General features: G+C 41.7%; 1 protein-coding gene across 1 annotated transcript in view; it reads right to left on the bottom strand.

The window, feature by feature from the left end:
• Window positions 1-22,214, bottom strand: part of HMGCS2 (3-hydroxy-3-methylglutaryl-CoA synthase 2) — a 46,569-nt gene extending 24,355 nt beyond the window's left edge. The window contains exons 1-5 of the mRNA XM_032226361.1: window positions 22,042-22,214; window positions 18,352-18,806; window positions 15,679-15,804; window positions 9,559-9,723; window positions 337-505 (exon numbers count right to left, since the gene is read on the bottom strand). Coding sequence (XP_032082252.1) covers window positions 337-505; window positions 9,559-9,723; window positions 15,679-15,804; window positions 18,352-18,806; window positions 22,042-22,151 — 1,025 coding nt within the window. The 5' untranslated portion in view covers window positions 22,152-22,214. The remainder of the gene's footprint in view (window positions 1-336; window positions 506-9,558; window positions 9,724-15,678; window positions 15,805-18,351; window positions 18,807-22,041) is intronic.
• Window positions 22,215-26,330: the final 4,116 nt, after the last annotated feature.

Below are 26,330 nucleotides of genomic sequence, written 5' to 3'. Positions count from 1 at the left end.
AACTTAAATGGGCAACCAACTCTATGAATTTAAGGGGAATTACAAAGGAATAAGTATAGTTGATTATTTTAAGATTCCCAAATTTACGCTTATCTAATAATCTATTTCTCTGTAGTAATCACCCAGGTAGTGATCCTTTCCCATAAATCTGCTGTCTGAATCCTAAAGTAGCTATTAAATTCTCAGTTGTAATTCACTGTCTCTCCCCACCACCACCACCACCACCAAAATAACAAAAAAAACCTCCCATTAAAAAGCACCTTTCATTAAAAGGCTTGGGGATTTCTTTTTTTAATATATAGAATTGGAGAAGTAATTCTTATAGCTTTCACTGACCTGAAATCCTTGAGCCCTTTGTAGATTCCACTGTCTGTGTCTGGTTTGCGGGATGCAAGGAAGTCATTCAACAAGATCCGTGCAAAAGACTTCTGCACCAGCTTACAGAATGGTGTGTGGAAGATCATGAACTGGAAATCTTCCAGAGTACAGAGTTTGCTTATCCCAGCTGCTCAAGTAAAATAATAATAATAATAATAATAATAATAATAATAATAATAATAATCTATTAATCGAAGTAAAGAACAAAAATCTACTGAAGGCCCAACAGACAAAACAAGAATACAGAAAAGACGTGATAAAATCAAGAATGGAGAGTTGGCAGAACAAAGCACTGCATGGTCAATTTCTGGAAAAAATAAAAGATAAAGTGGACAGTGAACAAACTTGGTTATGGTTAAAAACAGGTACATTAAAGAAAGAAACACAGTCACTAATCCTGGCTGCGCAAGAACAAGCTATCCGCACAAATGCCATTAAGGCCAAAATCGAAAAATCCTCTGATGATGCCAAATGCAGACTTTGCAAAGAAGCTGATGAAACTGTTGATCACATACTCAGCTGCTGTAAAAAAATCACGCAGACTGATTATAAATTGCGGCACAATTCAGTAGCACAAATGATCCATTGGAATTTGTGCAAAAATTATAATATTAAAACAGCAACAAACTGGTGGGAACATCAGCCTGAAAAAGTCACCGAAAATGAGATGCTCAAGATCTTGTGGGATTTCCGTATACAAACCGACAAAATACTGGCGCATAATACACCAGACATCACACTGGTTGAGAAAAATAAGGTCACAATCATAGACATCGCAATACCAGGTGATAGCAGGGTCGCCGAGAAGGAACATGAAAAAATCGCAAGATACCAGGACTTAAAAATCGAAATTCAACGACTATGGCACAAACCAGCAGTGGTAATTCCAGTGGTAATTGGCACACTGGGTGCTATTCCAAAAGCACTGGAATTACATTTAAAACAGTTAAAAATTGACAAAATCACCATCAGTCAAATGCAAAAAGCCGCACTGCTTGGATCTGCACGCATATTACGAAAATACGTTACGACGTCCTAGGCCCCTGGGTGGGGCCCGACTAGTAACCAATGCCAAATCCGGCGAAACAACTGGCCGCTGTGATACAATTGTACAATAATAATAATAATAATAATAATAATAATAATAATAATAATAATAGAAATAACTTGGCAAATTCACCCAAAGAGAAGGGTGTTTTATAAGACAGATAATCTCTGTTTTCTGGATCCTCCCCATCAGGTCTTCAAATTTCAGTAACCCATGTTCCACTCTGTAAGAAGCCTGTACTTCTATAGCTCATTCTCTGCTGCACAACCACAGTTTCCTGACATTATGTATAATACAAAAATTGATTTATTTAGCATAAATAAATCCTTCATCCTTCCTCTGGAGCCACTAATTAAGAAGGGGTGTTAGGGCCTGCAGCTTTGAGACAATTCTCCAAATTGACTCCTTCTCACTTCTAGAATATTTAAATTTTCTAGACATAAGACAGTAGCAAATTCATTATTACATAAATCCAAACCACTTCACTAGCATTTTGGGTTTTATTTCTGAGAGCTGAAACTTATGTGCAAAGTATTTAGAGTTTGAGGAAGAGGGGGAAAAATGAGAGTCATAAGAGAAGATAAAAGAAATGGAGAGAGAGAATTGCTTTTAAAAGAAAACATGAGTAAAGTATAAGTAAGGCCAAACAATCTTAATTCTGGAAAGGTCAATTTATTGCAGTAAAGCAGCTGAGTCATATGGCAACTTAGCATCTCTATTCTAACTAAGACAATTGTACTTGGGATCTCCACCAATTGTATAGTTCTGTAATTCTGTGATAGCTCTCATTTCATAAGGCAGGCTTACTTCATTTTTTTGTAACAAATAAATTAATCCTTCTGCCACCCAACCAAGCAGAAAAAATAGATTACTTTTTGCTAACCCACTAACAAATATATGTAGTAATGGGGCTCTTTAATTACCCTGACATCAACTGGAAGACTAATTCTGCACCAACTAAGAGATTGCACAGGTTCCTGTCCAACCTAACCTTTGTTGTCCAAAAGGTAAAGGAAGAAACTAGAGAGACAGCCATAATTATTACTAACACAGAAGAAATGATCGAATGAGTTGAAATTACAGGAACCTTGGATGAGAGGGACCATGTCATATTGGAATTCAACAATGTAAACACAAGCAATGGAACATAATCATACCAGAACATAATATACATAATAGAACATAATTATATTAGATTATAAAAGAGCTGATTTTAATAAACTCAGAGCTTGGGAAAGTTCCTTGGATGAAAATCCTAAAGGGCAATACAACTCAAGAAGCTTGAGAAATTTTGCAGTGTCTGGGAGACACTGAAAAATATGATCATAAAAGCCCTGTCCAGCACAATACCACTGAAAAAGGAAAACAATAAATTCAAGATGAAAGCAGCATAGCTGCACAAAGATGTCTCTGACACACTGAAAGACAAAAAGGACAGGTATAAAAAATGGAAAGAGGGACACACAACTAAGTCTGATTATCAGCAGATAGCCAGAACATGCAAAGATGAAGTCAGGAAAGCAAAGGCTCAAAATGAACGAAGGCTTGCAACAAAAGTCAAATATAATTTTAAAAAGTTACTTTCAACATATAAATAACAAAAAAGTCAAGGAAACAATTGGTCCACTAAAGAGAGAAGATGGCAAGCAAGTAACAGACAGTACAGAGAAAGCAGAACTGTTTACCCATTCTATACATCAGTTTTCATGCAAAAATTATTGCCCAACCTACCAAAAACATACCTCTAAAAGACAGACTAAAAATTTAAATTAAAATAAGCAAGAAAATATTATGAGAACACCTGTCTGACCTTGATGAATATAAATCATAGGAGCTGACAGATTACATCCCAGAGTTCTGAAGGAGTTGGCAGATGTTATCTCAGAACAATTGTACCCTATCTTTCAAAAATCCTGGTGCACTGGGGAACTATCTGAGGATTGGAAAAGATGTTATGTGGGTCCCATTTTGAAAAAGGGGTGGGGAGAATAAAGACCAGGAAACTGCAAACCAATCAGCCTAACGTGTATACTTGGGAAGATACTAGAAAAGATAGATCTGCAAACATCTAGAAACAAATAGAGTTATAACTAGAAGCCAGTGTGGGTTGGTTAAAAACAGATCATGTCAAACTAATCTTATTTCATACTTTGACAAAGTGACTAAATTAGTAGACCAGTGAAATGTTGTAGAAATAGTATACTTAGTCTTCTGTAAGGCATTCAACAAAGTAGACTATAATCTACTTCTTAGTAAGGTAGAAAATGTGGGATAGATCGCATCACCACCAGATGGTTTTTAGAGGTTTTTTAGAGGTTTTATTAACACTTATAGGCCGCCCTTTTCCCTGAGGGGACTCAGGGCGGCTTACATAAAATCAAGGGAGGGATATACAAACAATAACACAGACAACATAGAATAAAATAATGAGCAACATTCATACATCATTCGGGTGGGGGCAATTATCTTTGTCCCCAGGCCTGACGGGCTAGCCAGGTCTTAAGGGCTGTGCGGAAGGCCTGGACGGTGGTGAGGGTACGAATCTCCACGGGGAGATCGTTCCAAAGGGTCGGAGCTACTACTGAGAAGGCTCTCCTCTTTGTAGTTGCCAGCCGGCACTGGCTGGCAGATGGAACTCGGAGGAGGCCTAATCTATGAGATCTAATTGGTCGCAGGGAGGTAATTGGCAGAAGGCGGTCTCTCAAGTACGCAGATCCACTACCATGGAGGGCTTTATGGGTGACAAGTAGCACCTTGAAGCACACCCGGAGATCGACAGGTAGCCAGCGCAGCTCGCGGAGGATAGGTGTTATGTGGGTGAACCGAGGTGTACCCACGATCGCTCGCGCGGCTGCGTTCTGGACTAGCTAAAGTCGCCGGATGCTCTTCAAGGGCAGCCCCATGTAGATGGATTTGTAACTGGCTGACAAACTATACTCAAGAAGTAGTCCTTAATGGTGCAACATCTACCTGAGGGAAGTAGGCAGTGGGGTACCACAAGGTTCTGTCTTAATAGCAGTTAGACTTATATACTGCTTCATAGGGCTTTCAGCCTTCTCTAAGCAGTTTACAGAGTCAGCATATTGCCTCCAACAACAATCCGGGTCCTCATTTTACCCACCTCGGAAGGATGGAAGGCTGAGTCAACCCTGAACCGGTGAGATTTGAACAGCCGAACTGCTGAACTGCAGTCAGCTGAAGTAGCCTGCAGTGCTGCATTTAACCACTGCGCCACCTCGGCTCTGTCTTGGGCCCAGTACTGTTCAATATCTTTATATATGACTTAGAAGGGGAACTCATCAAATTTTCAGATGACACTAAGCTGGCAGGAATAGCCAACATCCTAGATGATAAACACCAAGATCCAGTTGGATCTCAACAGACTTGAACATTGGGCCCTATCTAACAAAATGAAATTCAATGTAGAGAAAAGTAAAGTCTTGCACTTAGGCAAGATAAACCAAAAGCACATGTACAGATTAGGTAGAACCTGGCTTAATAGCACTAACTGTGAGATGAATCTTGGATTTCTACCGGATAATCAAGGAAATATGAGCCAGCAGTATGCAGCAGCAGACAAAAAAAAGCCAATGCAATCCTAAATTGCATTAACAGAGGGATTGAATCAAGATCACGTGAGATACTAGTAAGTAGTAAAGCCTTAGCAAAGCCACACCTAGAATACTGCATCCAGGTTTGATGACCATGCTATAAAAAAGATGTTAAGACACTAGAAAGGATGCAGAGAAGAACAACAAAGATGATTAGAGGCCTGAAGGCTAAAACATGAAGAACAGTTAGAAGAACTGGCCATGGCTAGTCTAGTGAAGAGAAGGACCTGGGGTGACATGACAGCAGTGTTCCAATATTTGAGGGGCTGTCACAGAGAAGACAACCTATTTTCCGAAGCATCCAAAGACCAGACAAGGAATAATGGATGGAAACTGATCAAGGAGTGATTTAACCTAGAAATAAGGAATTTTTTTATGACAGTGAGAACAATTAACCAATGGAACAGTTTGTCTTCAAAGGTTGTGGGTGCTTCATCACTGGAGGCTTTCAAGAAGACACCAGACAGCTACTTGTCAGAAATGGTATAGGGCACTGATGGCAAACCTTTTTTGGCTGCCGTGCCAAAAGCGGGGGGAGCACAGGGGGTCGTGCACTGGTGTGCCACACCCATAATGCTATGTGTGCAACCCTCCAGCACGCGCGCATGAGTACAATCAGCAACATCCTCCACTCCACTTTTGCCACTTTTTTTTGCCTTCCCCAGGCTCCATTCTAGGAGTCTGAGGAGGGCAAAAACAGCCTCCCCTGACCCACCAACCCCCAGATGCCCTCCGGAGGCCTCAGGAGCTTCCCTGAAGTCTCCGGAGGGCAAAAAATGGACCTACAGGGAACCTGGAATTTCAGAATGGTGACTTCCAGTTTGTCCATAGGGCCGATTTCCGACCTCCGGAGCCTTCAGGAGGCTTCCCTGGGGCTCTGGAGATCGAAAAACGGACCTACAGTCAAACCGGAAGTCACTTCCAGTTTGCGCGTAGGACTGGTTTTTACCCTCTGGAGCCTTCAGGGAAGCCTCCTGAAGGCCCGGAGGTCAAAAATCGGCCCTATGGACAAACCGAACGTCACTATTCCCAAACTTCCGGGTTCCCCGTAGGTGACTTCAGCCTTCTTTTGAGGCCGTTTTTTGCCCTCTGTAGGTGTCCCTGAAACCTTCAAAGCATGAAAAACCACCCGTACAGGCAAACCGGAAGTTCGGGAACGGACTTCCAGTTCGCTCATAGGGCCGGTTTTTGCCCTCCAGAGCCTCCAGGGAAGCCTTTTGAAGGCCCCTGAAGCCTCTGGAGATAGAAAATTGTCCCTATGGACAAACCGGAAGTCACTTTTTATTTATTACCATTTCCTTCCTACCTACCTCTTTGATGTTGGAGTCAAAGTGCTCCATCCTATGTCACTGTTTGTTTCTTTGTCTCTGATAGCTGCCTTTGGAGAATTTGCTTCCATCTGAATGGAATCTGATATTTTGGAATGTTGACTCAAAGTGCCTCTTTTTGGATTGCTTGTTTTATTTTTTGAAACTGTTCTTCTTCCCTCCCTCCTCTACACCTGAGTGCATTTTTAAATGCTTATGAGTTAAGGTGCCCCACTGATACTTTGTTTGTTTGTTTCTTTGTTTGCAACATAAGTTGCTGGCCTTTTGGGATGGCAGTCATTGCATCCTCCGTGCCTGCCACCCCTCATAATAAGCCTGCAAATATCATGGTCCTCCAAACCCTGCTAAATATGCACTCCTCATTCATAATGATAGAAAGAATTCTATTGTTTGAGAAAAAAGGAGAAAAATGAAGGAAATGGTAATAAATAAAAAGTAATAAGTATTATCACATGAAGTAGAAACTTGCTATGTTATAGGAATTTGTTCTATTGTAATATGTATATGTGTTGTGCTGCTGTAAAGGTCGGAGTCCTTTGGGATTGGGCGGCATATACAAGCTTTAAATAAACAAACAAACAAACAAATAATAAATGTGTTTTCCTTTTGAGCATTTGGTTGATGGGCATTTGTGGCACATGTGCCTCTGTGAAAGCATGTGCCTGCAGTCAGTTGTATCCTTCCTGCATTGGGATCTGGATCCTTCATGGGTCCTTTTAAATGCCAACCCCATTCCCTCCAGGAATTGGCAAACTATCAGAGAAATCCTCACACCTTTTGTGCTGTTAATAGGCCAATCAGGAATAACAAAAGATAAACGCTGCCAGAAAAGAATCTGTCTATGTTAGGGTATATGACTGAGTTTTACAATGTAGTTAGATTATATGACTAAAGTAATTATAATATTAAGAGCTTTGGCATAAAAGTAAGAGAAGGAGTCCGAGGAATTGTGACAAGTAGATTTTAACTTTCCTGTGCCATTGTGTACTTGGAGGGGGGGATGTAAAGGATTTCTAGCTCGGACCCAAGGCAACTGGGTGGAGAAACAAGCCCCCCGGAGAGGAAACTCCACATGGAACACTTTCTCCCCCCCCCCTCTCTCTTTCTCCCTTCCCTTCCTCTGATTGGCTGGTGGTGAAATGTCACCTGAGCCCAAAAACCCAGGGTGAACAGTGTTTCTCCCAAAAGCCCATGAGTAAGGGCCTGGGACTAAAGATGCTGGGTCCCATTGGCTGCCACGAACAGCTAGGGTCCTAACAGCGAAATGGTAGAGGTTAATGGCTGGGAGCGGAAACCTGGGGGCAAAAATGGGGTGGTGAAGGGTACGAGGAGAACAGTCCTAGACCCGCCCTGACAAATGGCTCTGAGTGCCACCTGTGGCAGGTGTGCCAGAGGTTCACCATCACAGGTATAGGGTCTCCTGCTTGAGCAGGGGGTTGTACTACAACATCCCTTCCAACTCCGTTATTCTAAATCTATGCCCTTATTAAGATAAGTAAAATCTCTGGCTGTATCACTTGTATTATCTTATAATGGAAATCAGCTTGAAACAGAGACAACTGAGGTCAGAAAAGAATTGACAACTGGGACAGTGAATGTTCACGTAAATATTGCTTTCTCCCAAGTCAAGGCAATATTCAGTAATTCAGTCAGAGGAAAGGCTCTGAAATAAGGAGAAGGAGTATATTCCTTACTTCAGATAAAGTTAAGATAAGGGGTTTATTCCTAAATATGACAATAAAATGGAGTTGCTAACAGATTGATTATGATAATGGAAAGATAATTAAATAAAGGTCAAAAGACATGGAATATGGATAAATATGAAACTGATATGGGGAGATTGTAAAGCAGAGGTTTATGATTCACTTTTTTACATGATAACTAAACTGAGTTGCTAATTGATTGAATATGACAATAGAAGAACAATTAAGCATGTGTTAAAATATATGAAACATGGATATATATATAGAACCTTTAAGATGATGAATAAAGTGAGATGTGTACCATTTGTTATTCTAAACAGTAGACTAAGGGAATTGTAATGAACATTGAATAGCAAAGGTTGCTATTTATAGACAATTAAGGGTAATCTAATCCAAGATATGGAAAAATGGAGAGGGAACATGAAATATACTTGCAATGGGAAACTGTTGAGATTTAAAGACAGAATCACAAATTGGGGACATGTAACGATGTATAATTATATAAATATAATGATGAGAATCGTTCGGAATTGTAACCAGGTCTACATCTCGGCCAAAAATAGCTGGGGAGGGGGAGGGGGTTTAAAAGCACAATGACTGTATGTATGTATGTATGTATGTATGTATGTATGTATACATACACACACACACACACAAACATTTTTTTTTAAAAAAAAGAAGGAAGAAGCTACATGTCAAATTAAAAATGTATACTGAAAAGGAATTATAAATGCCATCAACATAATGGAGCTTGCTCAAAAGCTGAAAAACACCAAGTAAATGAGATGAAGAGTGTGAAGTAGAGGAGAGAGGTAAGGGAAGAAGAGAGTGATAGGAGAGAGGGTGGGGGGAAGAAGAGGAGAGAAAGGAGGAATGGAAAGGGGAGAGAGGAGAAGGAGAGAGGAAGGGGAAGTAGAGAAGAGAAGGATGACAGAGGGAAGAAAGGAGGTAAGGAGGGGGAGGAGAGAGGGAGAAGAAAGTGATGGATAAAGTACAAATATGGTGTATGGAGAGCAGAAGAGCCAATAATTGTTTTTGGGAGTTGATGGTAAGGTGAATTGATGTAAACATTTAATAATACAATATGATGTTGATGATGTAATAGTATACATGTGATTATATGTTATGAAAATGGAAAAATAAAAAACTTAATATGCAAAAAGAAAAGAAAAAAGAAAAAAATAGATTCCATTGCTGAGCAGAGCTATGTGTTCAAGATTCTGCCTTCTCCTTTTCCACTGCCCAAAACATTAATCTAAAACACAGATTAGTTAGTTTTAAGATCATGGCCCTTTTCAATAGGGCTCCACAAGATGTGGACTATTTCTCTTTTATTTCCTATTACTTTATTTCCTATTTCCTTTTCACATCTTAAGTACAACTTTCCATGGGTGGCGCTCTATACCAAACCATACTTGCATAAAGAGATCAGCATATAAGAGGATGAGAAAAAAAAACAGAGGAAAACTTAGCTTTCCAAACATACAGACCTTTCTGCCACTGGCTTTCAATTTTCTTTCGATATGTGGCATAGCACTGATCAAGAGCATGGAAATAGCACTCAATGGAAAGTGGTCCATCTACCATAGGATACTCTGAAGCCAGGTCCGGCTTATAGAAGTCATAGACATGTTCCATGTGGGTTCCTCGGAGACCTGAATAGGAAGATAATGCCATAGACTTAACAATCTGTCATAAGAAACATGATTTTCTTTACACTATGACAGGGCTGCCAAACTCAATTTCATTGACAGTCACATCAGGGTTGTGTTTGACTTTGGAGGGCTGGTGTGTGTGTGTGGTGGTGTGTGGCCAGGGGTGGGCATGGCCATAATGGCCATTTTCCACAGATCTTTACTATAACCATTTTTCTATCTCCTCTTATCAGATATTACTGGCAAACATTTATTATTTATTCTTCATACTCCACTAAACTTTTTATTTCTAAATTTATACTCCATTGTTTAACAGTAAATTGCTTTTCCAGGTAGAAAAGCTATTTATACTATTGTATTTTTATTATTCAACTGTTGGAACAAATGTCCTTCTGGGGCATTTCAGTTCCAAGTGGGGAAAAAGATTGGATTCGTGGAAGTTGCTTGGAAAGAAGGTTTTAATGGACCACATGGTTTGAGGTCCTAGGGGAAAGCGGGATCACATGCCTTGAAGATGTTGAAGAAGAAAAAAGGGCCGAGATGCTGAGAGTCCCTGGGTTTTATGCCCTCTCCTGGGCCCCACTTCCTGTTCCTATCCCTGTGTAAGAAATGTAATCTGATTGGTTATCAGACTCCCAGGGGCGGGTTTTTTTAGTTAACTTTGTAGGCTGTCCCGAGACCCAAGCTTGTTTGCCTTGCTGCTGATGTAACCTTCCCAAGTGCCATGCGGTGAAATGGATAGATGGCTAATCCCACCTTTGTTATGTAGAATAGACTGGCTCAGGCCTTAATTGCCCATTGACAGAGTGGGGGGTGGGGGACAGGAAGCTGCAGGGAGCTACTTTCTCTTTAAAAACATGTTTCTCCCTTTTCTTATCCAGGGAAATATAATATTCTGTCTTTTTAATATTTCCTAGGATACTTCATTCTTCTAGGAGAGGGGTGGGTGCTAATTTCCTTCACAATTAATACTAAAAATACAATAGCATAAATAACATGGTAATACAAGATATAATAGCAGAGGTAAACTTCCAGGATAGCAAATTGAAATGGCTGTCAATTATAGATTGTTGATTGTAGATTAAATGGATTTATAGTATGTAAACCTGGCATTAAACTGTAGTATTAACATAGCATGTTGCTTGTTTTCTATCCAGATCAGGCACTTACTTGAGGCCACATAATTGTAATCCAGTTCAATCTAGTCGTCCTGCAGCACTCTGCTGCCTGAAAATGGGCCACGTGGAGGCCTGGTTTTGGCTGTCAGAGGCACTGCAGGCTGGTCCTTTGATATTTCCAGGCTGCCTCTGTGGGCCAGATTTAAGCACTCTGCAGGCCCTGAGTTTGACACCCCTGCACTATGACAATTGAAGTTGTGACAGACATTCAGTAATTTATTGAGTGATTTATATGGCCAGTCATCTCACCGAGCAATTTCCACTAAGCATATGATTCTGCCAAGGAGATTCTGATTTCTCTTGCTTATAAAATTGGAGAGTCCCTCCAATATGAATGACGTATTCAATGTGAATATTTATAACAATTAATGCAATAAATGGACCACACTGTTTTATATCTCAATCTTACTTAATTTCAGATGCCTCCTTCCCTAAGGTCCTCATGAGGAATGTGTTGTATCCAGTGGTGAGTTTCAAATTTTTTTTTACTACCGGTTCTGTGAGCGTGGTTATTTTGTGGGCGTGGGTTGGAAGTCATGTGACCACGTGGGAGTGGCTTGGTGGTCATGTGACTGGGTGGGCATGGCCAATTTAGCTATCGATTTTGCCACTTTAGCAGTCCATTAAGCAATACACAGCAGCCCCCATTTCTATTCTTTTTAATACTGCATGAAGTTTTTGCTCTAGGTTTTTATTTACTGGGGGGAGAGATTGGTAATGCCTGGGGATTTCTGGGGATTTCTCCTCTGTATTAGAGGCACTAAAGTAACAAAGATGATATAAGGTCTCCTGCTAGAGCAGGGGGTTGGACTAGATGACCTCTGTGGTCCCTTCCAGCCCAGGATTGCTGTGCTGTTTCAAAGCATCCTCTGAAGTGCCAGGTTTGTGGTCCTTCCTTCCTCTCCTTTTTCCCTCCCTCCCTCCCTCTCCTTCCTTCCTTCCTTCCTTCCTTCCTTTGAAGAACACCAGGTGGTCTTCGGTAGGAGGAAGAAAAGCCAGACTGTCAGATTCCTAAAAGTGATACTGCCATTCAGTTGGAAGGAGGGGGGGCTTGGAGTCAATTTATTAGCAGTGCCTGTGACAACTGATATTTTACAACTAGTTTCCTGGTGCCAAAGTGCCTTGAGATCCCCTCATCTTTTGGGTGAATGTGGGAGGATGAACTCCTCCGGGTTCTGTCCACCAGCCAATGCCATCTGGCTACTACCCGGGGGAGGGCCTTCTCTGTAGCAGCTCCGGCCCTTTGGAATGAACTCCCCACGGAGATCCGGACCCTCACCTCTCTCCAGGCCTTCTGGAAAGCCGTCAAAACCTGGCTGTGCCGGCAGGCCTGGGGTTGATGAGTTCCCCTCCCCTCTCGACTGGTATGGCTGTGTGATTTTCGTGTTTTTTAATTATGTGTACTGTTGTTTATGTTCCCTTTCCCCTTTGAGTTGTTCGCCGCCCTGAGTCCCTCCTGGAGAAGGGCGGCATACAAATAAACCAAACTACTTCCCAACTACTACTACTTTAATGTCTAACAGAAGATAGCCATGGGAATGTATGCTTATTCAGCTCTCAAGGCAGTTGATAAAGGAAACATCTTCACACTTGTGTATTGGCTAAAATCTGCGTTCTAACTAATGGGTGGGGTCTTTACTGCTTTTAATTCTACTTGCATTGCCTAAGGGGATTCAGATGTTGCTTTGAATTCAATGGCTGCCATTCTACTTAATAAAAGGTTCCTTTTGAAATACTCCATTTCAAATACTCCACTTTCTTAAGTTAGGAGAGGAGCCCTTACATAAAGCAACACCTGCAAAACGGTCAACCCGGAGAAGCAATATTTGCTCTACCAAGGGGACCCTGCAAACCATGTCTGAGCACAACAATGAACAAGGGGAAGCTGAATGCTGGAGGGAGATGTCAACCTTCCCCCCCCAACCAGAGGCCTGCTCCATGCACCCTGTCGGAGAGGATGAAGTGAACCTGGAGGACCCCAAAAACTTCTGCTGGTCAATCAGCATAGGGATGAAAGAGGCTGGGATGGGAGGACCAGAGGAGTCACCCTCACCCATGGTAACTGAAAACTGGGTGGAAATTAGAGTTAGAAGCCCCCTCTGACCAGGAGGAGCTAAATGAAGCATCACTGAGAGAGGATCGTCTGAAGAGGCATGTAACCCAGTTGGTGATGGAGATTTTGGAAAATCTCAACATCCGGGGGGAGCCAGAATGGCAACCAAGAAGCATTGGAAGGGCAGCAGCCACAGATGATGCCACGGGTGCTAACCCCTCTCTAGGCTTTGCTGATCAAGCAGATGGCACAACAGCAACAGCAGGGGACCAGCAAACCCTCCTCCCAGTTGGTACGTGGATTGTGGCCCACTCCCAACCAACCCCGAAACCTGCAATTAGAAAGAAAAACTCCTTCCCTTGGGGTGAAGTTTGATGGGAACCCAAAAAAAATTGGGATTCTTTGTGGCACATGTGCTCACCTACATGCAAGAATACAGAATTTTCAAACCCAAGAATCCAGAGTGGGAGTCGTTACACTAGCCCTGGAAGGAGCCACTGCCAGATGGATGGTGACCCTACATAATGCTGATGCGCCAGAAGCTAAAAGACATCAAGGGAAAATCCCAGGAATATTACAGAAGGTAGCTGAACCTTCAGCACTCTGGAAAGAAATTGCTATGGACTTGTTTGTAGAACTACCAGAAAGTGCAGGGAATACTGCCATTTGGGTTGTAACAGACCTGTTTTCAAAACAGGCACATTTTATACCTTGCCAAACAACCCCAACTGCCACAAGTCTAGCCAAGTTATTCCTGATACACATTTGTTGTCTTCATGGTGCTCTACAGAGAATCCTCTCCAACAGAGGGGTCCAATTCACCTCAAAATTTTGGAGGGCATTTTTAACTTTACTTGGATTGAGCTCATCACATCACGCCCAAACTAATGGGCAAACTGAAAAACTTAACTCAGTCCTAGAACAATATCTAAGATGTTTTATTCATTTTCAACAGGATAACTGAACTTTTACCTTTTGTGGAAGTAGCATTCAATAATGCTGTACACTCAAGCACTGGTTCCACCCTTTTAGAGTAGCAACAGGCCAAGATTTCAGCCCTATGCCTGAACTACCCACAGAAGAACCCACTATCCTTTCACTTAAGGAGTGGATAGACACGTTATAAAAACATGGCCAGTAGTTAGATTAGCTTTAGAGGAAGTTAAAGCGGCTTTTAAAATTCAAGCTGACAAGAAAAGGGTGGAACCCAAACCTTTCTATGTTGTAGATAGGGTATACTTATCTACAAAATTCCTGAAATCATTGCAGCCATCAAAGAAATTAGGGCCAAATTTCATTGGACCTTTCCCTATCACTAGAGTCGTCAACCCAGTAACAGTAGAACTACTCCTTCCAAATACACTCAGGGACATCCACCCACATTTCACATTAGTTTATTCAAACGAGAAGTAATCTTACCACTGCACCCACACCACCTGTTCCTATCATGATAGAAGGTGAACAATACTTTGAAATTAAGGAAATCCTTGACTCTAGAATCCACAGGGGGAAAACCCAATACTTAGTTGGTTGGAAGCATATATCTTTGTCCCAAAATGAATGGGTAGCTAAACACCATTTTAGGGCCCCTAACTGAGAACATGCCCATTGATCATCTGGCATTCTTAGAGCTTCACTATTGATTAGCTTAGCCTGAGCCTAAGGATAGCAGCTAGCAGAGGTCTTCAAACTTAGCAACTTTAAGACTTGTGGACTTGCATTTCCAGAATTCTCCAGCCAGCAGAGCTGAATTCTGGGAGTTGAAGTCCACAAGTCTTAAGGTTGCCAAGTTTGCATACCTCTGCTCCATGCAGTTGGGATCCCAAAACGGTGACGATTTCTTTCTATCTCGTTTTTTTGCTCCCAAGGGGCTGGTGGGAGGCTTGCTAGGCACCTCCATGTCCTATTTTGGGCCTAGCAGGCCTGCCTAAAGCCTGCTGGGAGCTAAAATGGGTGCAGAAGGCTGCCCCCACCCTATTTTGGGCCTAGCAGGCCTGCCTGAAGCTTGCTGGGAGCCAAAATGGGGCTCATGAGGATCCTGGAAGAGGCGAGTGAAGGAAAGTTGCAAGCCAGGTGGGGATGGCACAGAAAACTCCAGGGGGGGGGTAGTGAGACTTACCTGTAGGCAGGAGGAGGAGGCCTCTCAGTTGGGGCGCAGGGTAGGCACCACGTGGCAGCTTAGGCAGGGAAGCCACCAGGGAGGTGAGGAGTGACTGGGTGGGGTGGGTGGATGGGGTATTTGCACTTAAAACGGTCTGCACATGCACACAGCATTAAAAAGGGGAGAAATACATTTTTTCAATGAAGATTGTTTCTGTTCATGTGCAAAACCAAAAACCAAGATGGTGCCATGTAGGATAGAACGGGTATGGTCACCTGTCCACTGGAGTTACTACCTATTCGGCCAAACCGGACTGAATAGGTAGAAACCCACCTTTGGCTGTATCATTTCCCAGATGCTTCCCTTTCCAAGGTCCAGGTTCCCAGGAAACTTTATCCATTTTTACAAACTGACAAATACAGAATATCTGCTGCTATTTCTTCCATATAAACCTGTCTTGTATTGAATCAGATAATTCCACCATCTGGAATAAATAATGGTCTCAGTGAGATTGTGATAGAATGTACTAAGGAAGTGGATTCTCAGAGGATGAGGGTGCATTACAGAGAAATCAGAAACAGCTCACTGCAGACGTTTTGTGTGTGAGAAATGTTTTTACTGACCTCTCTCTAAAGTCAGAGGAGCATTTGGTCCAACCAGCATAGCTACAGCTCCAGCTCCACCTGTTGGTCTTGCATTTCCAGTAGCATACACAGCAATATCACCACAAACCACCAAGGCATAGCGTCCTAGCATGACAAGAGCATCACCAAAGTGTCAACACTGATGAAGAGAAAAACAATCATAAAATGGACTAAGGTTCTTTTGTAACTTCAACTCCTGATCCAGTAGCTGTTATCTATTCAAGACCATAACACTTTACCTAAGCCAATGTTTTTGAATAGTACTCACTTTAAGATGTGTTCAGCTCTGGGATTCTGGGAATTGAAGTCCACCCATCTTAAATTTGCTGAAACACTGGCCTAAGCCAAAAAAAGAGAGGCCCCTATCCCAAGGACTTCTCTTTTGACATCAAAGAGCCAATAGAAGCACAGAAAAGGTAAGCAAAATGTTTCAAGACAGATGAAACATAGCTTTATTTAGTTTACATATGGTAAGAATTAAGCTTTAATGAATAGATGCACAGTAGAGACGTTTGAAAGAAAGGACCTAGATAAAAAATGCATGTGATAATATGTTAGGGTTTTCTCCCCCTCAAAATTGTCTGATTTGAGAAACCTTGGTGGGGAAGGAAGACTTTTCAACCACTCTCTGTTGGTGGAAAGAGCTATGAGGGAAGTCATAGCAGCAACATCAGTCATAAAACTCATAACAAGGGTGGAAAGAAGAAAAATCATATAGTTCTTTTAAGGTAGATATAGCTTGTATGGCTACAGTTTGTGCTTAAGACCTCAAGGAACATCCCCCAACTCAATATTAGGGTGGCACAAAATGACACATTCTGAAATTGTGGCTCCTTTAACAAAAAGTAGCCATCTCCTAGTAATATTCCTGGCAGCCCTGTGGAAGGAGGTAGCCATATCCTTTATTTCCCTCTCTCTATCTACAGTCCAATGGTTCCACCACAGAACTCTGGGTGGAGGCCAAGTGTCTAAGCAAGGACAAAATGACTACTTTAAAGTCACTGGAGAGTCCCAAACCTCCCAAGCTTACTCTCTGAACTCTATCGCAGCAGTGTTAGAACTATTCTTCCCAGCTTGGTTGAAATGGAGAGATCCTGGTTTTCCAAAGGCCACAAAATTAGTGTCTCACAGAGACTAAAGTCCAGGCTTTTTAAAAAGAATGTTCTGTCCCCTGAGGCAGCCCTTTAGCTGAGTGCAAGCCCAGAGCGGATCTTCCTTTCCCGCCATCAGCATTACCTTGGGGCTTGCACCATTCCCACAGTGGTGGCCCACACTTAACCAAAGCGCACAGGCTGGTGGGTGAGAGAGGGAGTGGCGGCAGGCAGAGGGGCAATGCGGGCAGTGTAGCATCATGCTCTCTGGTCACCCCCGCCCTCCCGGCAGGCAAGGCCCAGCAATAGCAATAGCAATAGCAGTTAGACTTATATACCGCTTCATAGGGCTTTCAGCCCTCTCTAAGCGGTTTACAGAGTCAGCATATCGCCCTCACAGTCTGGATCCTCATTTCACCCACCTTGGAAGGATGGAAGGCGGAGTCAACCTTGAGCTGGTGAGATTAGAACCGCTGAACTGCAGATAACAGTCAGCTGAAGTGGCCTGCAGTACTGTACCCTAACCACTGCGCCACCTTGGCTCTTAGCAGCTGTGGAGAATCCAGGTCAGGGGTGACATGCAGGCTGGTGGGGACCCAAGCAGTGACAGCTCAGCCCCGGTTCACCTTCCTCTCTGCCACCAGCTGCAGGAGGAAGGTAAGGTCACAGGGCAAAGAAAGAGGCAGTCAAGGGAAAGAAGCAGGGAGAATGAGTAAGGGGCCTCTGAAGGAGAGGAAACGGGGCAGAGGTAAGCAAGCCAATTTGGCAAAGGGTGATACTTGCAGGAGCAAGCGGGGCGCTGGGAGGGGATGGTGTAGGATGAGTGGGTGGCATGCGGGTAGAGGCCCCAGGAAAGGCCAGAGCCAAGGGCTGGCACATCCACCGATCCGAGGCAAAGGGCAAGCGGGCAGCATGCGGACGGAGGCCCCAGGAATGGCCAGAGCCAGGATCTGGCATGTCCCCTGACCTGAGGCGAAGGGCGAGCGGGCGGCATGAGGGTGAAAGGATGGTGAGAGCCAGGCACAAAAGGCAGCCAAGCCTCGCCATGTCCACCCCAAAGTGGTCCTTTGGCCAAGTATCTTATCTTTGTGGGCAGCCATTGTGAGCAGAGTGGGTAAGGCACAAAGATCAGCGGGGCTGCATGGCCAGCATGGTAGGCCACGATGAAGGCAGGCAAGCAGTTGAGGCGCAGAGGCAGGCAAGCTGGCTGGGCCACATGGGAGCCAGCTAGGCTGGGATTTGGGCCTTGCTACTTGCAGGCTCACCCAGACTGCCAGGCAAATCACGGCAGAGCAACTCAGCCATGCAGAGTGCCACATGGGATGCAGCTGAAGGCAGGCAAGCTGCCTGACCCTCAGAGACTGTGTGGTTGAGGCAAGTGAGGGAGCCAGATGGGGAGCAGCAGCAGCAGCTATGCCAGGGGAGCAGACAAGATGAGGAGTGACTGGGCGGGGTGGGGCAGAATTTTAACAACCAGTTTGCCCAAACCAGCCCAAATCGGCTGAATCCCACCACTGGTTCTACCACTAAAAGAACTAAACTAAAGTCTGTGAACACTTACCATCCCAGGAGCTGGATTCCACCCAATTAGCAGAGTTGAATAGAGAAGCTGTACCTCCATAGCAGGCATTGGTTGTGTCAATGCCCTCAATGTCTGTGTTTCCTGAATCCTGAAAGAGCTGCATCAGAACAGTCTTAACAGCTTTGGATTTGTCAATAATAGTTTCTGTTCCAACTTCCAGGCGGCCAATAGAATCCCAGCCGAGATTGTTTCGCTCTACCAAATGTTGTACAACGGTCAAGCACAAGGAATTGATGTCTTCATGTGCAGCACAGAAACCCATCTGCTTCTGGCCTAGGCCTGTGGTGTATTTCCCTGAATCTACGCCGTCATATTTCTCTAGCTCACTTTGGTCTACATATTGGAATGGGAAATAAACCTCCAGAGCAAGGATACCCACATCCTTAGGCCATGGAGAGATTGTATGGGGTGATTGTACAGAATCTGTGGAGAAACTGCAAGACAAGTAAAGAGGGAAGGTTTTTCACAATACACACTTAGATATAATTCTGACTTATACATTATTACGAAGAATACCTTACAATACAAACATGTCTCGGACTGATGCAGCCAAGGATCTTGCCTCATGAATATCCCACAAGCAAATAACAAGAGCAGGTGTATTTATGCTCCGGGATTAAAGAAAAGGAATATTCACAATCTTGTTTACTAGGTAAATTTACTATAATTAAACCGCACTGTGTAAATAACTGTTGCTCCACATTTAGGCATTGCCGTACAATCTGAGGCGCAAATTAATGCAGTGCTCATTTTCTCACTCCATCTCCAATATTCATGTGAAGATTATGGAAAAGAGAAGTACCTTACAATCAACAATGACACAAAGGTGCTTGGAGTTGCAATGGCAGCCTTCAGATAAGACTACTGCTGCATTCAAGGCTTACTGCTTATTGTAACGCGCTCTACATGGGGCTGCCCTTGAAGAGTGTTCGAAGACTCCAGCTGGTCCAGAACGCAGCCGCGCGAGCGATCGTGGGTGCACCCAGGTACACCCACTTCACACCTATCCTCCGCGAGCTGCACTGGTTACCCATTAGTCTCCGGATCCGCTTCAAGGCGCTGGTCGTTACCCATAAAGCTCTTCATGGCATCGGACCTGGGTACCTGAGAGACCGCCTCCTGCCGATTACCTCCCATAGACCGATTAGATCACACAGGTTAGGCCTTCTCCGGATCCCATCTGCCAGCCAGTGTCGGCTGGCGACCCCCTGGGGGAGAGCCTTCTCTGTTGCAGCTCCAGCCCTCTGGAACGATCTCCCCGTGGAGATACGTACCCTCACTACCCTCCCGGCCTTCCGCAAAGCCGTTAAGTCCTGGCTGTTCCACCAGGTCGGGGGGCTTTCGAAATATCCAGCCCCTCGGAAATTGTGACTGTTGTACATTTTAATATGTTGTCTTGTGTATTATCCCCCTCCCTTGTTTTATTGTAAGCCGCCCGGAGTCCTTCGGGAGTGGGCGGCATACAAGCTCAATAAATGAAATGAAATGAAATGAATGAATGCTTTTTAAATGAATGTGGACATTCCTAGTGCTAGAGGGGGCTCATTCAATGATAGATGTATTACAGACATCCCCAGTTCTTTGAGATCTGTATAAACAAATGTGATTTGTATAAACAAATAAATAAAAAAAGTCCTATTTATGGAAGTGAGGATTTGCTTCTAAATTTTGAGTTCCAATTTTTCAATTTTTATTGAAAAATTATTTCAATTTTTCTGTCACTGAAAGAAATTAGGTAAGTCTCTGCCAAAAACCAAATATTTTGTATTCACTATGGTACTCTTCTTGAAATAGCCTCTTTTTATTTTCTAGCGTTATATTTTCATCCTTTTAAAAAAAGCTTTGGGAACTGGTGAGAATGATTTCTATAATTTCTGTTTTGTTATATTGTCACTGATTGTATTGTTGTAGCAATACTTTTATAAATTTGGCTTTATAGATTTTAGTTTTTTGCAAGTTCGTATGAAGAGCAAAATAGAAACATTTATTTTAAATATGGATAAAGACTTGAGATATATTATTTGAATAGTATCTAAGTTTTCTTTGCACTTTTAGCATTTGGGTGAATTGTGGAATCAAGACTTTTACTGTGTTTAGATCTACAGCATCTTAAAAAAAGATGCATTCCAATAGCCTAAATGATACTTGCTCATCCTAACCATAACATATTGTTATCAAAGAGGTTAATGTTTAATACAAAGACCTTTGGTTACATTTGCACAAGATCAACACTGCTGGACAGCATTAGAGGTCAGGTCCAAAGGGTATGTGCATATATTACTTAAGTTATTGCTCCTTAAAGACCCTACAAAAAGCGTATTCTAAAAATTCAGTCTCCTTGCTTTTATTTGAGTTTTTCTTCCTATTGTCATAGAGATACAGGTAGTCCTCAACTTACAACCACAATTGAAACCAAAATTTCTCTTGCTAAGTGAGATATTTGTTAAGTGAGTTTTGTCCTATTTTACGACCTTTCTTGCCACAGTTGTTATGTGAATCACTGCAGTTGTGAAGTTAGTGACCTGATTGTTAAATGAATCTGGCTTCCTCATAGTATGAACCAGTATCCAAGTATCTCAATTTTGATCAGATGATCATGGAGATGTTTCAAATGTTGTAGTTGTGAAAAATGGTCATGTCACTTTTTTCAGTGCTGTTGTAATTTTAAATGATCACTAAATGAACTGTTGTAAGTGAAGGACTCCCTGTATTGCTAATTTTAATTTGGATTAGATTATTATAAATATAAAATTAGCTCTTTTATTAAAATAAAGGTGGAATATCAAAGTAAATAAAGAGTATTTTCTTATTTAAAGGAATAGTTTATCAGGCTACAAGCAACTAAGTCTACATCAGTATACTAATAAGTGTCCCAGCTTTGAATTTTGCATTGACAGTTGACTTTTGGGCTTATTATTTCATTGTGTATTCATGGAAAATATGTGAGACCGTTGGAACTATCTAACTGAGATCTGAAAAATGGAAAGTACAACACAGTGAAAATATTTGTTAAGTAGGAAGAAAGTAAAAATATACGTTTAATGAACTGGAATAGAAACTATGCTTGCTGTGAAAACTGGGAAATAGATAACCACAGACTTTCTCATATTTGTTTTATAAATTATAAGATGCCTGAGCTAATTGTGGCCCTTTTTGCCATCAATGTTCATATTGGCCCGAACTCCTTCTGCATTACCAATTAATTAAAGGGCTTACTATTCAAAATCTGCATAATTTGGAAAAAGGTTTTTCTCACGTGCATTCTCATGGATCAGATTCTCTGGGTTCCTTTAGAAAATTTAACATTTAACATAAACATTCACAAATGATCTTTCACAAAGAGAAGAGATTGTAAGAAATATCCAGTTATATTGAAATTAAAGACAAGATAGAAGTTGAAAGTTGAAAACACTTGTGCATGCTTTTCATAGAGAAAAGAGTTTCAAAAGTATTTTTTTTTCATTTGCAGATTTGTAGCTGGTGATCCTAATATTTTAAAACACCCTGACTTTTATTAATCTATTTTTCTAATACTCATTAGGATTAAAGCAGAATTTTCTTATCAAATTTTCTAATAGATTACCGCTGGAAAAGTTTGTGTAAAAGTAAAACTCTGATTACAGAGCCTGAAGATGTCAACATTTTTAGTGCTATTTTTTCTTCACTTACCTGTTCTGCTTCACCAGTGATGAAGAAGTGAGAGGCCAAAGTGGTTTCTGCAATGCTCGTTTCATCTGAAAGCAGCACAGCTGCTTAGTGTGTTTGAAAAGCCGAAACATTTTCCAGTTTGGTCGAACAGTCCAACTAAGTTTCAAACTAACTGCCTCCCCAGCTTTTTAAAAGATACACCAAGGGTACACAGAGCTCAGGTAAGTCCCTCCCTGTTCTTATCATGACAGCCAATAGTATATTCATAGTACACAAGCTGATCTAACTAGGGTTTTGTAATTTTTTGTGGCATCAACCTTCAGTTCTGGGGGTTCCTAAATTCCTGGCCACCTTTAATCAAAATCATATTTTGTCCTGACTAGAATCACTCTAAACATTTCTCTCCATGAATGGTAGGGGTTTTTTCGGTCCGTCTCCTCTTCCACATCCAAGTTCTAATATTAAGTCTGTATTTTCCTGTATTGCCCTGTAAAACAAAGAGTACCAAGAGGTAGTATATAATCTGGAAAAAAACCTTCCTCTTTCACAAAAGTGGCTTGAACTGAAAAATAAACAAATTTCCCATGTTTAGTATTTGGGATTTAGTATAGTTTTGGCATTCATATAAGCATATATATATACAAAATTATAATGTTCTTCCTTTTATTTAATGTGCTTAATATTTTATTTTTGAAACAACATGCCATCCTTTAAAGTCAAATCTTCCTAAATCAGTTTATAAAACATCCAAATTAAATTAAACTCTAGTATTTCCTCTTCTAATGCTGATCATCTTAATATTGTATTTTCTGTATGTTCCACCACAAGATTTGTGGATAACCACCTACTGCAGTAACACTAAATTATTATTTATGTCTACCTTGAAGGAGGAAAAAATAATAACCATAACAGTAATACTGCCATCAGCCTCTCAACTATGTATTTAGAAACTACAGATAGTCCTCAATTTATGGCCACAATTGACGCCAACAATTCTGTTTCTAAGCAAGACAGTTGTTAAGTGAGTTATGCACCATTTTATTTTTGCCACAGTTAAGCAAATCATTGCAATTGTTTAGTGAATCTGGCTTCCTACATTGACTTTGTTTGCTGGAAGCCAATTGGGAATATTACACGACTCCAAGACTCTGCAACTGTCATGAATATATGCCAGTTGTTGCCAAGTGTCTAAATTTTGATGATGTGACCATGGGGATGCTCCAATGGACGGACCTATGAAAACTGGTCATAAGTCATCTTCAGTGCTGTTGTAACATTGAAAGCACTAAACAAATGGTTGTAAGTTGAGGACTATCTATACCAGTGGTTCCCAAACTTTTTCAGTCCACCACCCCTTTGGTGCTACAAACTGATCCTCCGTGCCCCCCACCCAGTGGTGGAATTCAATTTTTTTTACTACTGGTTCTGTGGGCGTGGCTGGGGGGGTCATGTGACTGGGCGGTTTGCACGATGGAAGGAAGATAGTAACAGTAAAATTCAAAACTGTAACAATTAATTGCACATTTATTCAAAATCCAATTTAAAAACCTTTTTAGTTAATGTTAATTCAATAAAATTGTTGAACATGATCCAGTGATACCAGGTTTTCAAATTCTGATAGTCATTGATCAAGAACCTTAGTAACTAGTAACTTAGTAAACTCAGTAAAATTTAGTAACTACTTCACTGCTCAGTAAATTCTTAATGTGATGGATGGGCTTTATGAAGTGATACCAGTTTCCCAATGTCTGGTTTTAAGTCACTTAGCAGGAGTCTTAAATCACCACGTTCAGTAATCTGGATTATATTGTCTACATTTCTTCTTTGATTTTTCTGCTTCTGCCATTTCTGCTCTGAAAATCAGAATACTTACAATATGTGTGTGTTCACATCTGGCTTAAGGCTTTGCTAAGTGAATAAATAAACCCTACCAACTCCCTGCCTGCCTTCTCTGTGCAAATAAACCAGGATGTTGCTCTTTATTTTGCAGCAAAGCAAGGATTCTAGAGTTTGATGTCTATAGGGAGATTCTCAGTCATCTAGGTCATGGTTGTCCCAAAGGTGCCTTTTCAAGAGGCAACTGGACTTTCTAGTTTTTCTTTGAAGATGTTTCGCTTCTCATCCAAGAAGTGTCTTCAAAGAAAAACCAGAAAGTCCACTTGCCTCTTGAAAAAGCACCTTTGGGATTCTGAAGCATGATGAGATGACCAATTAAATAAAGTTTCATTTTACAAAGTCATTGTGGGCACATTGTTTGCATTGGTGTAATTAAGAAAGCACCAACATTTGCTTGAATTTGATGAGATTATTGGGATTCCCAATATGGAAAGTGAGAATGGGAACATTTTAACAGATCTATATGCTCTTGGGTTAGAGTTTAGAGTTTAGAGTTTTATTTCATTTGTATGCCGCCCTTTTCCCTAAGGGGACTCAGGGCGGCTCACAACTCAAACAAGGGAAGGGGGATACAGACAGTTTAACAACAACACAAAACAATACGTAGTTAAAAAGCGCAACAATCATACCATTCGAGATAGGGGCAACGATTCTTTAGCCCCAGGGATAATTTTCACTAAAGAACCATGGGGATGGAAAGGGAAATATAGACAATGAAGTCCAATCCCCTTCCTCAACAGATTGGAAGCAAAGAATAACTCTAGCAAAATGTAGCCTTTTACCTCTTTGGGGAATCATTTTCTTATTTTTCCCTCAATACAACTCATGCAAAGAGTCATCCACACATACATTACATTTTCCACACTTTTAAGCTAAACATTTTTAGTACAAATCAACGCATTGACATATTCAGGTGAAACTCTTAAATTAGAATATCGTGCAAAAATTCATTTATTTCAGTAATGCAACTTAAAAGGTGAAACTAATATATGAGATAGACTCATTACATGCAAAGCAAGATAGTTCAAGCCATGATTTGTCATAATTGTGATGATTATGGCGTACAGCTCATGAAAACCCCAAATGCACCATCTCAGAAAATTAGAATATTACATGCAATCAATAGAACAAGGATTGTACATAGAGCAATATCGGACCTCTGAAAAGTATAAGCATGCATATGTACTCAGTACTTGGTTTGGGCCCCTTTTGCAGCAATTACTGCCTCAATGCGGCGTGGCATGGAAACTATCAGCTGTGGCACTACTGAGGTGTTATGGAAGACCAGGATGCTTCAATAGCGGCCTTTAGCTCTTCTGCATTGTTCGCTCTCATGTCTCTCATCTTTCTCTTGGCAATGCCCCATAGATTCTCTATGGGGTTCAAGTCAGGCAAGTTTGCTGGCGAATCAAGAACAGTAATCCAACAGTCATTGAACCAGGTTTTGGTGCTTTTGGCAGTGTGGGCAGCTGGAAAATGAAGTCAGCATCCCCATAAATCTCGTCTGCAGAAGGAAGCATGAAGTGCTCCTGGTAGACGGCTGTGTTGACCCTGGTCTTAATAAAGCACAGTGGTCCAAAGTCCTCTTTTCTGATGAGAGCAACTTTTGCATCTCATTTGGAAACCAAGGACCCAGAGTATGGAGGAAGAATGGAGAGGCCACAAGCACAGTAATCTCACGGTCCATGAACCACTTTTTGGTGCTTTTGGCAAAAGTTGCTCTCATCAGAAAAGAGGAAAAGATGGTGGATTTGGGGTTTTCATGAGCTGTACGCCATAATCATCACAATTATGACAAATCACAGCTTGAACTATCTTGTTTTGCATGTAATGAGTCTATCTCATATATTAGTTTCACCTTTTAAGTTGCATTACTGAAATAAATGAACTTTTGCACAATATTCTAATTTTACAAGTTTCACCTGTATATATCTAATGCAGTTTCCTATCTCTTCTATTGACATAATTAACACCTTTTCATAAGTAAAGTTCAGTTGTCTCTCTCACCTCTTCCTCCTCTCTTCCCCTTCTCTCTCCCTTTCTCCTTTCTTCTCTTCCTCTCCTCTTCTTCCCTCCTTCCCCCTTTCTCTTCCTATCTCCTTCTCACTCTCCTTACTCTCCTCTCTCCATCTTTCTCCTTCTCACTTTCTTTCTCCCTCCTCCCTTCTCTCATTTCTTTCCTCTTTTCCTCTCACTTCCTTCCTTTTCTTCCTCTCTCTCTGAGTTCCTCCCTCTCTCCTTCTCTTTCTCTCCCTCCCCCTCTGCCTTCCTTCCTTCCTCCCTCCCCCCTCCCTCCCTCCCTCCTTCTGAAAAAAGAAATAGCTTGGCAAAAAAGAAAAAAACCTTTTCTCTCCTCCTGGCTACTCTGTTGCCCCCCTCCCCTGTCCTGTATTTTAAACTGAATGCTAGGCTCA

This window comes from Thamnophis elegans, chromosome 11 (assembly GCF_009769535.1).
Source record: "Thamnophis elegans isolate rThaEle1 chromosome 11, rThaEle1.pri, whole genome shotgun sequence".
In the NCBI taxonomy this organism is placed as follows: Eukaryota; Metazoa; Chordata; class Lepidosauria; order Squamata; family Colubridae; genus Thamnophis; species Thamnophis elegans.
The sequence above is the reverse complement of the archived record's forward strand: the minus strand, read 5'-3'. Positions and strand labels throughout refer to the sequence as shown.